A 15,869-nucleotide genomic window follows, 5' to 3' on the forward strand; every position below is an offset into this window, starting at 1 on the left:
GGGTTTTCAAAATAATAAATACATGCATGTATTTTTGTGATAAATACATACAGTATTATACTGAGCGCATTTCCCACATTAAAGGTCTCATTGCATCGTTTTTTCATTAATTGTGCGGTGGTCTCTAGTATGAATGAATGCCCTGTGAGCCGGTTTTGGTGAAAAAAATGCTGTGGTTCTCCTGTTTCAGGCTGTTCTAGTTTGGTGGAGGAGTGGGTGGCGGGAGAACGACAGGATTTCAGCTCTTACTCATTAATATTCATGACATGTAAACGTGTTACCTCTGATTGGCTAACAGCACTGTGACGCTACCTCCAGTGGGTCAGAACAAGCGGATGTGGGTGTCTTTGTAAAAACTGTTTAGATTGGCTATTATGGTCTCGACATCGATGTTTTGACCAATAACAATGTAGATGTGGCAGCGGGGGCGTGGCCGAGCGGCGGTCTGTGAATGGAGGGCGGAGTCAGGGAAGGTAAGTGGCAGAATCACTGCACCTGACGGGAATTAACACGTGTTTGTGTGTCTTCCCCAGTGACCGCGCCCTATAAGAGGAAGGGAGCGCTCTCCCCAACCAGAACGCTTGTGTGCGCGCGCGAGGGAGTCGTTCATTTATTTATTTATTTAATTGAATACTCCCTGCGGCAGTGGCTCTCATCAAGGCACGAGGCACGGAGCGGAGCTCGCCTCGGGGGGTGTGGGGGGGAATAACGTCCCCTGGCTGGGAGCTGACGAGCCCTGGCAGCACTGGTTCGTTCGGGAGAGGGCAGGGATCGCTGGCTGCCAAGCCTGGGGAGGCTGGGACCTAGGGTTAGGGTTAGATGAATTACATCCCAAGGCGCGGAGCTAGCCTGCCCAGGGAGCACTCTTTCGTTCGGGAGAGGGCAGAGGCTGCTGGCTGCCAAGTCTGGGGAGGCTGGGACCTCGCCTGCCTGAGTTACGAGCGTGCAAAGTCGGGCTGGAGCCGCCGTTAGAAACGAAACTGATGCGGAGCACCACGCCGCACCTCGGGGCGAATTACGTCTCTCTCCTCGCGTTTTCTTCCCGTGGGCGAAGCCATGAATACTAATTTTCGAAGTGATGCAACTTCGTATGGCTTTTTCTGATCCGCTCGTTTTTCCCGACTATTTTCTTTCATAAGCTAATACAGGGAATGGGAGTAGAATTACATTTTCACATACAGCATACATATGCAACTCGGAGTGAACTATGGCATTTCAAAAAGAGCCAGTATTAAACGTTTTTGGTGGAAGGGCACCTTTAATCAATACAAAGTCCCTGCATCTTTTTTTTTTTTTAAATCAAGGCTGAATACTTTCTTCTTTGCCGCTGCCTTTTATTAAATCAAATTTGAGACTTCTAATTTGATTTCTTTCAGCGTGACCGCAAGGCATGATGGGATATATTGCTTTGGTTAGTGACCAACGTTGTACACTACTTTTCGTGATGCATTGTGGGATACTTTGAGTGCACTATATAGGGTGTAAATAATCCTCACTAAGGTTTCGGACAGCACTACAAAATGGCGTCCTCACTATATAGTGCCCTATATAGTGAGTAGGGAGCGATTTCGGACACAGAGAAAGTGACCAACATCTGCCAACGTTGTCAAAAGACACGTGCGCCCTCTTTCGAATGCTGACGTAATCAAGCCGGAAGTTTTGTTTGTTTTGATAGCGATCAGGAAAGTTTGAAAAAAGTAGGCAGTAATCGTCACTTAAACTCGTTTTTGTGCAATGTTTCGTTTGGAAAACAGTTTCCAAAATGGCGGCACCGACACCTGGCTGACACTTCACGTTTCGAAGTCTCGCGAAGATCGCGCGGATAAGCGACGCCTGCCGTGGACCAAACGAACTAAATTCAACATGGCTAAAAACCGAATAGGCTGATAAGTATAATATTTAATTGCGATTAGTTGCCAATACGAGTCACGATATAAGGTTACTAAAACCGAAAACGTAATTGAACAACACGTTAATTAAGAAATAAAGAAAGTTTTAAAATGACTTCAGTTCTCCTTCGATACATAAAGCTTAATTGGGACTTCTTGTACTATAAACAAGACCCCAAAGGAATGGCTGCTCTGAGCGACGAGCAGATCTTAGAGGGGTATAAATCAGGTAAACTAAAACATCACTATCCAGGGCAGATCTTCATACCCTGAACCACTGCCATGTCATTGTTCATCAGTACCTTCAGGAAGGACGTGCAAACGAAGGGCTGTTTCTTGTTGATGGGTGCTGTACAGAAGACGTAGCGAGAGCGCAGGTTTAGAGGAATGTGCTGGATCATGTCTGCCAGGAATTTGAAGTCCTCTATGTTGCAGACAAAGTAAAGGCCATCCACTTGTGAGAGACTCACAAATATATCCTGTTACACAGAAGGATCAGGAAGAAAAACGTAAGCCGTTTGCTTAGATTAACGATGCAGAAGTTCTTCAGGTTGTAAACGCTCACAATGAGATTGGAGAGCGTAGCATCGGGAAGGTGATAAGCAAACATCTCGATCTGTTCTGCAGTGGGATGTAGACCTGCAGCCTGAAACCACAAAGGAGAGATGTGTCAGGATCCCGTTCTTTCAGTGCAGAGATCACTGGATGGCTACACGAGGCAAAATTACACCGACAGACTTAAATGGCTTTTTTTTTTCTTTTTACTGGAACTCATTTCACTCTTAGGTCCATTGCTGACGCTGTGATGCAGTTCTGATGCTGTCTTTGCCGTAGTACGCTCAGCAAATTGCCTACTTAGGAATACAGTTTACTCACTTGCAATGTGGGTGGTAAAAGAGAGCAACTGGACTTGCTTGAAGATTCTTGAAGACGTTTCACCTCTCATCCGAAAGGCTTCTTCGAAGCCTTTCGGATGAGAGGTGAAACGTCTTCAAGAATCTTCAAGCAAGTCCAGTTGCTCTCTTTTACCACCCACAGTTTACTATGACCTGGATGACTGAGAATCTTCACACCCATGTTCACTTGCAATGCATGCTCTAGGTAGATGAACAGGAACGAACAGATGTTTCATAAGCACGTCTCACCTCCACTGGGTCAACAGATCTGCTCAGGATCTCTTTCAGCACAGGCAGATCATCGCGATGCATGGTGGTCACCTCTCCTTCTTTAAACATGGAACTAAAGCGACCTGCTCGGCCCGCGATTTGCAGAGCCTGAGAAGTGGAAATGGTGTCCATCTCTTTTTCCCCCTTCTCATTCACACTGGGCTTCACCAAGGAGTTAAATATTATTCTCCTGATGCTCCTGGTAAGGATGGAAACCTGGTGAGATTTCTATATGAAGCAAGAAAACTTGCATTCTAACAAAAAACAGCCCGAGTTCCATGAAATACCAGTACTGGGAAAAAAAAAAAAAAAAAAAGTGTCAAGGCATCAAAATGAAAAGATTACACATTGACAGTACTAGCTCCTGTCAGCATATTCCTTTGTATAGTCTGTGACATAAAATGCAGATGCAAATATAAGGTTCAGTTAGGCATGTAACGATTCATCCAATTCACGATTTTTTTTAATTTGCTATTCTTTATCAACTTGAATGTTCCTTTTGTTTAAAAAAAAAAATACAATAACATTTTACCCACATTTGTAAAGGTTGGAGTAATTTTTTTAAAAATAAAATCAAAAACGTTAATCAACAATTATACACTGAGCCTTAGGCGGCAGTGGCGGCTCCTGAATTTTTTTTCAGGGGGGGCAATTTTCCCCCCGTTACGTCTACACGGACCATAAATGTCCACAGGACTGAAGTAAATTGACCTAGGTAGCAAGTCAACTGTTCTACAGAATGTTCTGTAAATAGATTTTGTACTTCAAACTCCATGACCAGCAAGAATTTTACAGACTGTGCAACTTAAAGGGGTACCGAATATAATATATACAGTTGCTGATGTGACAAAGTAACGCATTCTTAAGTATTCTATCAAATTTATATACTAGAAAACAACGAAATATCTTGGTAATTGTAAATATAATACTTTATACGCTAAACCGCACAAGAGTCGCCATTTTTAAAAGACCGTGACGTCAGCGCTACCCACTGCACTAGCGGAACTCTCCGAAATAGAGGAGATAAGCGTGTAATCATGGCGTCGGGCGCATCAAGTGAAAGCGACAGCTCTGTCGAATCATACGAAGAGATCCCGCAAGACACACTGCAAGCAGGCTATGGCTTAGAAGGGTACCAGTTTGAACCTAGGAGAGGTACTATGTAGTGGAAGTTCATTATGTCTAACTATTAAAGCTATTTTAAGTTCGTTTCTTAAGACAAGGATTTTTTAAGATGTTACCTTGTTGACAGTTTCGGCGAGAATCTTCCGCCTTCTTCAAAACAGTCACCAGATGTCGAGTGGTGACGTGCCTTATCAGCTGATGTTACGCTACGGAGGCGTGAACGTCCCGCCCAATTTGACAGGTAGTTCACGCCTCCTGCTGTCAGGTCGCTCCTCCAGGACACATCTGGTGACTGTTTTGAAGAAGGCGGAAGATTCTCGCCGAAACTGTCAACAAGGTAACATCTTAAAAATCCTTGTCTTAAGAAACGAGCTTAAAATAGCTAGGAGAGGTACTCTCGACTCCGGTGATGAAAGAAGAGAAGAAAGCTTGGATGACGGCGAGGATGAGACCGATGCTGACCATGGGCATGGCGAGCGTGGGGCAGAGCGTCTGCGTGCAGGTGACACGGCGTGGTGCTCGTGCGGAAAATGTAACGTGGAGTTGCTCACGAGTCCAGCAGAATTTATTTGCTGCAATGAGATAGGCGCCACCCGTGGACTTGCGAAATCGTCGCCAGAGGCAGAAACAGGTATTTCACACGTGCTATTCCCAACCTCAATGAGCCAACACAACTGGGCACATACATACGTCATGAGTGTTACGCAGAGAAAATGAACGTGCATTCTGATTGGATAAAATTAATATCATGGCGGGCTGTTCAAACTGCGGAAATAGTTTGCTCGAGCTACTTTCAAAACACTATAACTTTCCAACCTTAGAACAAAAAAACTTTTGTAAGTCTTGAATAAGGTTTGTTAATGTGTGTTTTATTGTTATATTTACTCTATACTGTATATTGCCCTCTGTTCCCCTTTAAGGACAAACAGGAAAGTGCACTTACTGTAACAAAACATTGTAAATAGTTGGCTAACATAACAATAGCAGTTGAATAAATAGATAAGTGGATCTTTAGATCTTGCAATTACTGGTATTTACCAAGGATATTACCAAAGTGCTAACTCTCAGAGCAAAGTGTGGCAAATATAAAAATGCACATTGAAAACATCAAAAGTGAACGGATTGTGTGTGTGTGTGTGTGTGTGTGTGTGTGTGTGTGTGTGTGCGCGCGCGCGTGTCACGAAGTCAACCAAACCCAGAAAAACACCACGGTGACTGGAGCCCTCAGTTTCGTCTTTGCCTCGTAGAGCTAACTCAAACACTCCACAAAATTTCACGCATTGGATGAGCCGGTTTAATATATGCCAGTTCTTGCTCACCTCATCGTTGTGGCGGCGAACTGCTAGCCTGTAGCCCTCATCCGGCTGTGTAGCGATGTTCACTCTCCCAAAAGCCGGAAATTTCACGCAGCTGCCCATGTGAATCTTTGATGACTCGTGTTTTTTTATTTTCTCCGAGAAATGATGCATGTCCGAAACTCCAGTGACCGTCCAAGCAGTGTTGTCTGTGGAGCCACCTCCAGGGTGGGAAAGTAAGCAGGGGGAGCAGAAAACCGCTGAGGCGTCCTTGCAGCCAGCTCGCCAGGATTTGCGCTGGGACCATGTTGAAGTAAAACCTCGAGTATATGATTTCCCCCCCTTGTCGAAATTTGTTTTATGTTTAGATTTGGTCGAGGGGGGTCCAGCTTGTTTTGTTGCCAATTTAGCTCGATTTGATCGCTGACTAAATGGAACTTCTTTTAAGGACCGCGCTGAATTGCTTTCCGCATCCATCTCACCTCAGAAACTGAGCAGATCGAACGCAACTTTGCCGCGCTTCGCAGTGACGTAAGCACGTTAGGGCAAGCCCCCCCGGAACCCATAGAGATTGCATTGAAGTGTCAGTCAGGAGAAAAAAAAAAAAAAAATTAACATGGGACTCTATCAGTGAACTCTTGGGCGATTTTCAGCGTGACTGAAATCGCCCCAAAAGGGGCGGTACTCTAGAAGCAAGACCACCCTGATTAGACAATGATACCCAGAGACAGATTAAAACGGCCTCGAGCAGCGCTGGTGAAAGTTCGTTTTAAAAAAAGAAAAATCTTTTTTTTTTTCGTTTTGGCAGTGCGTCGCCCAATCGCCCTTATGCACCAGCCGCCCTTGTTAGGCGGATAATTGTTTTAGTATAAATATACGGTTGATTAAAAAAAAAAAAAAAATCATATTACGTTGAAAAGTTTCATCTATGCAGCTAATTTGGTAATCATATTCCTGACAAAGACTCTGGGATAGAGTTGAAAGCTTGGGTAAGCAAGCTTTTTATGCAGTACAAAGTATTTTAAAAAAATCACTAATTTTTTAAAATCTTCAAAAGCAACATGCAAATGTAACGCAAGCAGGCTTGTATGACTTATCTATGCCGACTCACAAAATACTTTGCTTTGAAATAGATAAAATAAATCACAAATCCACCTTAGCTTTGAATAGTTTTAGACCAAACTTTGTAGCATCTTTAGTGCTTTTAGGAACACCATTTTCTTTCATAATTTGTAATTCTTCCTCACTTACGGTGACGAAGCGACTGGCCGCCATTTTGCCAAGTCACTCGAGGTGATTATCAAGAAATAGTCCGAATCTCTCGACCGATCACTGCATGCGATTTTCTATAAAATCACCTGCGTATTTATATTAATAACAAATAGGCCTTTTCTTAATCAACTTTTATGAACTACCTGCATTTACTTCTCTTTTCTTTAGTTTTCAGCAGTCTGTAAAAACAGAGCTCCAATTTCCTGTCAAGTCTATTTGTTCAGTCAGTCATACAACAGCTACTTCCCACTTTTTTTTTGGTGGCATTAGAGCTGTGTTACTTCTGCCTACACTGAAGTCAGGTGTATTCCTGCTAACCATCGCCCTCTGCTGGCTAGGAAAAACAGAAGCCCCTTTTTACACAGCCTGTTCAAATCAATCATCAATCTTACGCCTTTATCCCGCCCTGTGGTCTGTGTAAAATGTCCGAATGCGGAACAGGGGCGTGATGATTTTTGGCATTTGATATTTGTTTTTGACATTTTTCTTTCCAAGACCAGCACGAATTCAAACATCTCCATCTATGGCATCTAAGGTCCACACTCCTTTCTGCCTTAAATCACTTCCTACTTCTCTTCACTTTCTCCTCCAAAATATTTCTGATCACACAGCAACTCTGCTTGCATATGAAGAGTTATAATAAGTGTACGGCTCATAAAAGCACCTCAGCACTCACATTGTTTTGAAAGCAAATGTCAGGATGCTTGGGGTATTCACATTTCTGATGCATTAGTATGCTTTACGTTACCCTAGGCACCAACACTCTGTCGTGACGCACGTCATGCCTTTGGTTGCGGAACGCCGTCATGTGTACAAACACACACCGACGTGGCTTTATTTGGTTCAGTGTAAACAATCAAAGCCGGAATATCAAGGAATCTTGATGTTCGTTTATTTGCACCAAAATGAACATTTGGACACACATACACAATGCCACTTTGCACCTGTCTTGGTCTTGTCATTTATGGTGTTTATTGTCCTTAGACAGCTATATGTTTAACTAGCTAAAGGTCTACTTAGACAGCTATAGATAGTTATTTATATACCATATGTTTTCTCTAGGGCGGCACGGTGGTGTAGTGGTTAGCGCTGTCGCCTTACAGCAAGAAGGTCCGGGTTCGAGCCCTGTGGCCGGCGAGGGCCTTTCTGTGCGGAGTTTGCATGTTCTCCCCGTTTCCGCGTGGGTTTCCTCCGGGTGCTCCGGTTTCCCCCACAGTCCAAAGACATGCAGGTTAGGTTAACTGGTGACTCTAAATTGACCGTAGGTGTGAATGTGAGTGTGAATGGTTGTCTGTGTCTACAGTGGTATGCAAAAGTTTGGGCACCCCTGGTCAAAATTGCTGTTACTGTGAATAGTTAAGCAAGTTGAAGATGAAATGATCTCCAAAAGGCATAAAGTTAAAGATGACTCATTCCCTTTATATTTTAAGCAAAAACAAATTTTTGATTTTCTTCTTTTATGTTTTCAAAATTACAAAAAAGGAAAAGGGCCCAAAGCAAAAGTTTGGGCACCCTGCATGGTTAGTACCTAGTAACACCCCCTTTGGCAAGTATCACAGCTTGTAAACACTTTTTGTAGCCAGCTAATAATCTTTCAGTTCTTACCTGGGGGATTTTCACACATTCGTCCTTGCAAAAGGCTTCCAGTTCTACAAGTTTCTTGGGCTGTCTTGCATGCACTGCTCTTCTGAGATCTATCCACAGATTTTCAATGATGTTTGGGTCAGGGGACTGTGAGGGCCATGGCAAAACCTTCAGCTTGTGCCTCTTGAGGTGTTCCATTATAGATTTTGAGGTGTGTTTTGGATCATTGTCTTATTGTAGGACCCATCCTCTTTTTAACTTCAACTTTTTTACAGATGGTGTGATGTTTGCTTCCAGAATTTGCCGGTATTTATTCAAATCCATGCTTCCCTCGACCAATGAAATGTGCCCTGTGCCACTGGCTGCAACACAACCCCAAAGCATGATCGATCCACACCCATGCTTCAGAGTTGGAGAGGTGTTCTTTTCCTGGAATTTGGCACCCTTTTTTCTCCAAACATACCTTTGCACATTGTGGCCAAAAAGTTTTATTTTGATTTCATCAGTCCACAGGACTTGTTTCCAAAATGCATCAGGCTTATTTAAATGTTCATTTCCAAACTTCAGACGCTGAATTTTGTGGCTAGGACACAGGAAAAGTTTTCTTCTGATGATTCTCTAAATAAGGTCATATTTGTTCAGGTGTCGCTGCATAGTAGAACAGTGCACCACCACTCCAGGGTCTGCTAAGTCTTTCTGTAGGTCTTTTGCAGTCAAATGGGGGTTTTTATTTGCCTTTCTAGCAATCCAACGAGCAGTTCTTTCAGAAAGTTTTCTTCATCTTCCAGACCTCACCTTGATCTCCACTGTTTCTGTTAACTACCATTTCTTAATAACATTACAATCTGAGGAAACAGCTACCTGAAAACACTTTGCTACGTTCTTGTAGCCTTCTCCTGTTTTGTGAGCATCAATTATTTTATTATTCAGAATGCGAGAGAGTTGCTTTGAGGAGCCCATGGCTGTTGATTTTAGGGACAAGTTTGAGGAGTCAGAGAATTTATACAGCTTTGAAATCTGCATCATCTGACCTTTCCTAATGAAGAATTTGAACAAGCCACAGCTCAATAAACTAATTAAGGTGTGGAACCTTGGTAAAAGTTACCTGAGAACTCAAATGTATTAGGGTGGCCAAACTTTCGCATGGTGTTCCTTTTCTTTTTTCACTCTCCAATTGTACAAAACAAAAATAATACACAAATATTGCAGAAAACGCTGAAAAGAAATGTATCATCTTTACCTTTATGCCTTTTGGTGATCGGTTCATCTTCTGCTCACTTAACTATTCACAGTAACAGACATTTTCAGTAAGGGTGCCCAAACTTTTGCATGCCACTGTATGTGTCAGCCCTGTGATGACCTGGCGACTTGTCCAGGGTGTACCCCGCCTTTCGCTCGTAGTCAGCTGGGATAGGCTCCAGCTTGCCTGCGACCCTGTAGAACAGGATATAGCGGCTAGAGATAATGAGAGGAGATATTTTCTCTATAAATGCACTATAAGGAACCTGAGGGAAACAGTACATCAGTGCACTGTGTACTTGTATATAGACGTACTGACAAAGCTTTCTTGAATCTTCTTTACGGCAGTATTGTGGAATATCTGTGTAAAAAGGGCTGGAGATTATGCAATTTCATCGAATCCAATTGTCATAAATTTGCATCACAAGTTATCAGCGCACGATATATCGTTACAAGTTTTTCAATATATACCTGTTAAAATACATACAGTATTCTCGGTCGATGCCTTTGAACAACTTGCAAATTTTGTTTCTAGTTCTCCATAATAGGGGTCGACCAATAATCGGCCTGGCCGATATATCGGGCCGATATTCTGCATTTTTAGGGTTATCGGTATCGGCCATAATTTCCACCGATATGCCGATAACATGCCTTTTTGCAGCCATTTCGTTCCTAACGCGACTGTCACTGCATGTCCTTCCCTGCACTCGCCTCTCTGAGTTCAAGAACACGGTCCCGCCCACCACAACATCTGATTTGTTTGGCACAAGAGATATAGCCAATCGACACGTGTAGCTAAACGCTGTGAACTGTTTCAAGGCGGCCGTACGGGCACTCGGGCAGAAGCAGATCCCACTTCAAGGTAAGGACACGCTGCTTTTGCCGCAATAAGTCACAAACACACAAGTTGCAAAAGCACAACATTATATGTTTACATTCTTCATCTACTACTCGTTAAAATTGTCCATTTGCATCTGTGTAGCCAGGCAAACTTAGCTTACGGAAGGAAGCACTTGAATTAGCCTACAACCAACTAGTCTCGCTGAAACTACATGTAATGCTTCCTTCACTACAATATAATCCTCCTAAATTGGGAAGATTAGGCTTGGGCATTAAAAGCATTAGAATGTAGATGGTTACTTGTTAAGTTGTTACATAATAGGGATTTGATTTTACTTTTTAAAAAATGCTGCAGGCAGCTCCCTACACTTGATTTGTTATTTAAAAACTACTTGAAGTTGGTAAGTCTTACTTGGTTCTTAGTGTAAAAGAATCCAGAGTGTATTTTCATTTATTTTCCACTGAAAATGGTGAGCTGTAATATAATAGGGAGTGATTTATTTTTTTATTGGTGAATATTTATTTTATTAATATTTTATTTCTCATTTTATTCTAACTAATGTTTGACTTTATTGTACAAATGCTGCTGGCATCTCCCTGCACAAAATTTCATGTTCAATTTTACAATTAAACATACATTTCATGGATATGAAGGTCTGTGTCAGTGTGCGCTATGTTTAATTTCATGTGAATTATAATGTTTACATTTATCGGTTGCACATATCGGTTATCGGCATCCCAATTCCATAATAATCGGTATCGGTATCGGCCCTGAGAAAAACATATCGGTCGATCCCTACTCCATAAAATCTGAATTTTCCTTATACACCGTTTTTAGTGTTCATTAATGTTCCATTAAAATATATCCACTCTGTTGCATCACATCACACTGAATCTTACCATTATTATTATTATTATTATTATTATTAAATTTCTTTTTTAAAATTTCCTCTCCATTGATCTTGGCCAATTCCTATCCACCATCCAGCTGTCTCCAATCATACAGCAGCCATCAACTGGGGAGGGTGAAGTCTATAACGTACTTCCTCCAACATTCATGAAACCGACCACATCTTTGCTAACTGCTGCTCATGCTACATCACAGGGCAGCATAACACAATTGGAGGAAATGGCTATCCACCCTCTTCGCATGCACTGTATGAGCTCACAGATTGTGATAGGTCATCCTTCCCACCCACACAGCACAGCCAATTCTGTTCTCTTGGACTCCCAGACACAGATGGAAACATTTCCCATTATCAAAATTCGGTCATAAAATTTCCTGCATTTTTTTTTTCCAGTTCTGGTATCACGGTACTTCATGTATCAATAATGAGGTACAAATCATACTACTGTAACACTAGAGGGAAATACTGTGAAAGACCGACACTCCTCAAAGGGAGCATGATTATATACAAGATGGCAGAAAACATACTCACAAGTTCAAACCCATTCCAATTGCATCAGTGGCTACGAGGATCTTACAGGGGTCATCTGGGTCATTGAACTTTTTTGCTTGAGCCAGCTTGGTACCTGTCAGTCAAAGTATTCATGTTGTTAGACCACAGAAAGACTGAATGACACATTGGGAAAACAATACAAAATAAATAAATGAGAATTGTGCAAAAATATACACCGTCAGCCATAACAGTGGCACCTGTCAAGGGGTGGGAGTCAGTTCTTGAAGTTGAGGTGTTGGAAGCAGGAAAAATGGGCAAGTGTAAGGATCTGAGCGACTTTGACAAGGGCCAAGTTGTGACGGCTAGACGACTGCCATTTTGGAGATGCTCAGACCCAGTGATCTCGCCATCACAATTTGGCCCTTGTCATTCAGATCCTTACACTTGCCCACTTTTCCTGCTTCCAACACCTCAACCTCAAGAACTGACTGTTCTCTTGCTGCCTAATGTATCGCACCCCTCTACAGGTGCCATTATAATGAGAGAATCAGTGTTATTCACTTCACCTGTTAGTGGTTTTAATGTTATGGCTGATCTGTGTATAATATATATTCTATCCACATTCACGGGATACGACCAATCGTGCACTCTGATTGGCTACTCTACTACTAGGCTATCAGGTCATATACTGTGAGTAGGGAAGAAGAAGAAAAAAAAAAATGGCAGAGCGTGCTGCTGGACCAACCGAGGACGAAATAAAAACTCTACTTGAAAACAAAACCCCCCAAAAATATAGAAAAAGGCAACAAAATATGGAATGAAAGTATTTGATGCTAAGAGTGTATCTTTTTTTATTTTCAAGAATTATTATTATGATAGAATTTTTCATGAATTGCTACTGTAACTTCGCCCGTTTGTTTACATTCTTCATCTTTAAGCATTAAAATTTGTTGAATTTTTTTTCTTTTAGACTGGTTCAAAAGCTCAAAGAAGTTTGAAAATTACATAACTGAACTGTCGAAGGAAGAATTAAATAAACGTCTAAAGCTATTCTATACCTCGGCAAGACGGCACTTTCTACAAAAAAACAACACTAAAGTCAATTCATGCAGCCATCGATAAGTTTTTAAGAAGTCCACCTAAGCGGAAATGATTTTGGCGGATGTTTTGTATAAAGTTTTTATTTATCAAATTTTCAAAAAATAAAAATGCTCTGTTTCTCAAAATCCAGTGAATGTGGATCGAATACAACAGTTATTCCACTCAATCTTATCATACATGGCTTATAGCCAACTCTGCTATCAGCTCATGTACGGCTCGATTTCGTGGAATAACTTATTTATTTTTTGCGCGGTCCAAATCCTGCGCTCTGATTGGCTGGCGAGCGGGTCCATATCGTACGGTACAGACCCCGGGCGACTCGCTCGTTCACAGCAACAACAAACATAGTAGCATTTTTTGTCAACATTTCTTTTTTTATAAGATTAATTTATAAGATTATCAAAAATCTTATAAATTTTTGCCAGCATTTCTCAGGAGAATAGCATTAATTTTACAGCATGGATAGCGATAACGACAGTGTTCACAGCGAAAGCGAGTTTTACTACCCTGAGGAAGAAGAAATAAAAGAGAACATTTCAGGAGAAAGCTAAAACCTGTAATTTGCTAACACTGAGTAAAAACATGGCTGAATCCTGAATGACTCCTATTAGTATAAATAGGGGACTACATAGGCGGCAAAATGTAGTTTTTTTTCCTGCCATGAAAGTGCACTTGTAAAACCGAGGAGGAAGCAATTTGCATTACAGCCGTGAATGAGGATTCAAAATAGCATTAATTTTACAGCATGGATAGCGACAGTGTTCACAGCGAAAGCGAGTTTTACTACCCTGAGGAATAAGTAGTAAAAGAAAACATTTCAGGAGAAAGCTAAAAACCTCTAACTTGCTAACAGTTTGATCTCATTAGTAAATGAGGCCCATTTTGGACCATGTTATCCTAATACAGAATATTACGCTCGGTAAGAACTTTAAACCAGTACAATCTCTCCTTCAAAGTTTCACCAAATGGCTTTATTTATGCAACATAAAGGTCATAATACTGTATAACTTTGGCCGAGCAAAAACATGGCTGAATCCTGAATGACTCAATTTTGTATAAATAGGGGACTACATAGGCGGCAAAATGTAGTTTTTTCCTGCCATTGAAGTGCACTTGTATACCGAGGAGGAAGCCATTTGCATTACAGCCATGAATGAGGATTCAAAATGGCGGCTCGGCTCGGTTTTCCCTTTCGGGTGCTCTCGTTTTCTGTTAGAATTTGGTAAAGAAAAAGTAAATATATTATTTACCAGCTTAAGGTCGGTCCGTATGGTGAAATACCGTGACCTCGGCCCTGAATACTGACCTCGGCCCAAAGGCTCAGTACTTTCAAGACCTCGGTCACAGTATTTCACCATACGGACCTCCCAGCTGGTAAATAACATATATATACACACACATACGTATATAAAATATATTCTATAGTAAGAGAATAGTTACAATATATTAGTTGGAAAGCACTACTCTGAAGTGAGTATATAACAGGTACAGTATAATAGAGGCTTTATAATAACATACTGGATAATATAATAATATTACTGGAGTTTTGGTGTACAAATTAACGTTCTATTATTTCTGGGACTCTTACCAGGTGGCAAACTGCCGTAAATGACAGCACATTCCAAGCCTCGGATCTCTATCTGCCTGCTCACAGAGTAGATGTCATTTTTGCTGAAACACACTATGCAGTCGCCGGGCTTCAGGTTGTCCAAATTCTCCACGGCATGGTCCGAGACAGAGAACGGAGTAAGCCGATTATAGTTACGCACCTTGAGGGTTAAGAAAAGGCTTTTTATGTTCAGGTTGAAATTAATTAATGGAAGAAAAAATGCATTAACCCTTTTCAACATTATAGATCTACTACTCCTACTACTGATAAATTCCTAAATCAAACATCCAGTGATCTTTTTTTAAAACCACATCCAAATATAAAACTTTTACTCAAACGGTGTGTGTCGTGTGTCTACTTGCAGAAATTTTTTTCTTGTCAAAGCAGATGTCAAACAGTCAAATTTAAACTACTTGTCTGAACATAGCCAAAGAACAGTCTCACCTCCATCTCCTCGCCAGTGGTGAACATGAGTTCAGTGATGAAGCTAATGGCTGCAGGTTCTCCACACACATGGATCTCCTCAGCACACAGACCTAATCATGTGAAAAACATGAGGAGAAAAAAAAATTTTCAGAAATTGAACGGGATACATAGAAAATCAACAATCAAGCATCATTTGAGTGACACATAGTTACAATCAGGCTTATAGTACTCAAGTCCGACTTGTACCCTAATTTTAAGGACTTGTGACTCGACTTGAGCACTGATGACTCGGACTCGTGCATTAACTGCATTTGGACTTGTAAATTGGAGACGAGAACTCGGGTTTTTTTTTCTTTATTTTTTATAAATAAAAATTTGGCATAAGATATTTATATCTACATTAATTTTTGTACTAATTTCGCGGAAGTGTGTCACACCTGCGCGCGTTGGCGCGTGCATCAGATAGACTCTCGGGCACGCTTCGGACAGCGCGCGCGCGCCAAATGGACACTCTTACATGCGCCGTAAACGACTCGCACCTGCACAGGATTAAGGCGCAATGAGCACACTGATATAAGAACTGTGAATACACACTTGCGTTGCGAAGTATTGAGTTGCGTTGCTGACACATTACCGAGCCTTATTTCCTGTTTGGTTTCCTGATCCCTGATTTCCTGTTTCTCGTCTTTGATTCTGCCGAGTCTACGATAGCCTGTTTGTGCCTCGCTCGACCGATTGCCTGTTTCACAGTTTTACGATTTTGCCTGCCGTTCTGGATTGTTTACCCATCTTCACTTGTATTAATAAACACACCTTCTGCACTTACACCCGTCTCCCAACCTCATCTCATCTCATCTCTAGCCGCTTTATCCTGTTCTACAGGGTCGCAGGCAAGCTGGAGCCTATCCCAGCTGACTACGGGC

At 41.7% G+C, this 15,869-nt stretch overlaps 1 protein-coding gene across 1 annotated transcript in view; it reads right to left on the reverse strand.

Annotated features, from left to right (window-relative positions):
• Positions 1–15,869, reverse strand: part of supv3l1 (SUV3-like helicase) — a 48,898-nt gene that overhangs the window by 7,672 nt on the left and 25,357 nt on the right. Inside the window, exons 8-13 of the mRNA XM_060926323.1 lie at positions 14,965–15,056; positions 14,500–14,680; positions 11,850–11,943; positions 3,035–3,254; positions 2,455–2,535; positions 2,192–2,368 (exon numbers count right to left, since the gene is read on the reverse strand). Coding sequence (XP_060782306.1) covers positions 2,192–2,368; positions 2,455–2,535; positions 3,035–3,254; positions 11,850–11,943; positions 14,500–14,680; positions 14,965–15,056 — 845 coding nt within the window. The remainder of the gene's footprint in view (positions 1–2,191; positions 2,369–2,454; positions 2,536–3,034; positions 3,255–11,849; positions 11,944–14,499; positions 14,681–14,964; positions 15,057–15,869) is intronic.

This window comes from Neoarius graeffei, chromosome 7 (assembly GCF_027579695.1).
Source record: "Neoarius graeffei isolate fNeoGra1 chromosome 7, fNeoGra1.pri, whole genome shotgun sequence".
Lineage (NCBI taxonomy): Eukaryota > Metazoa > Chordata > Actinopteri > Siluriformes > Ariidae > Neoarius > Neoarius graeffei.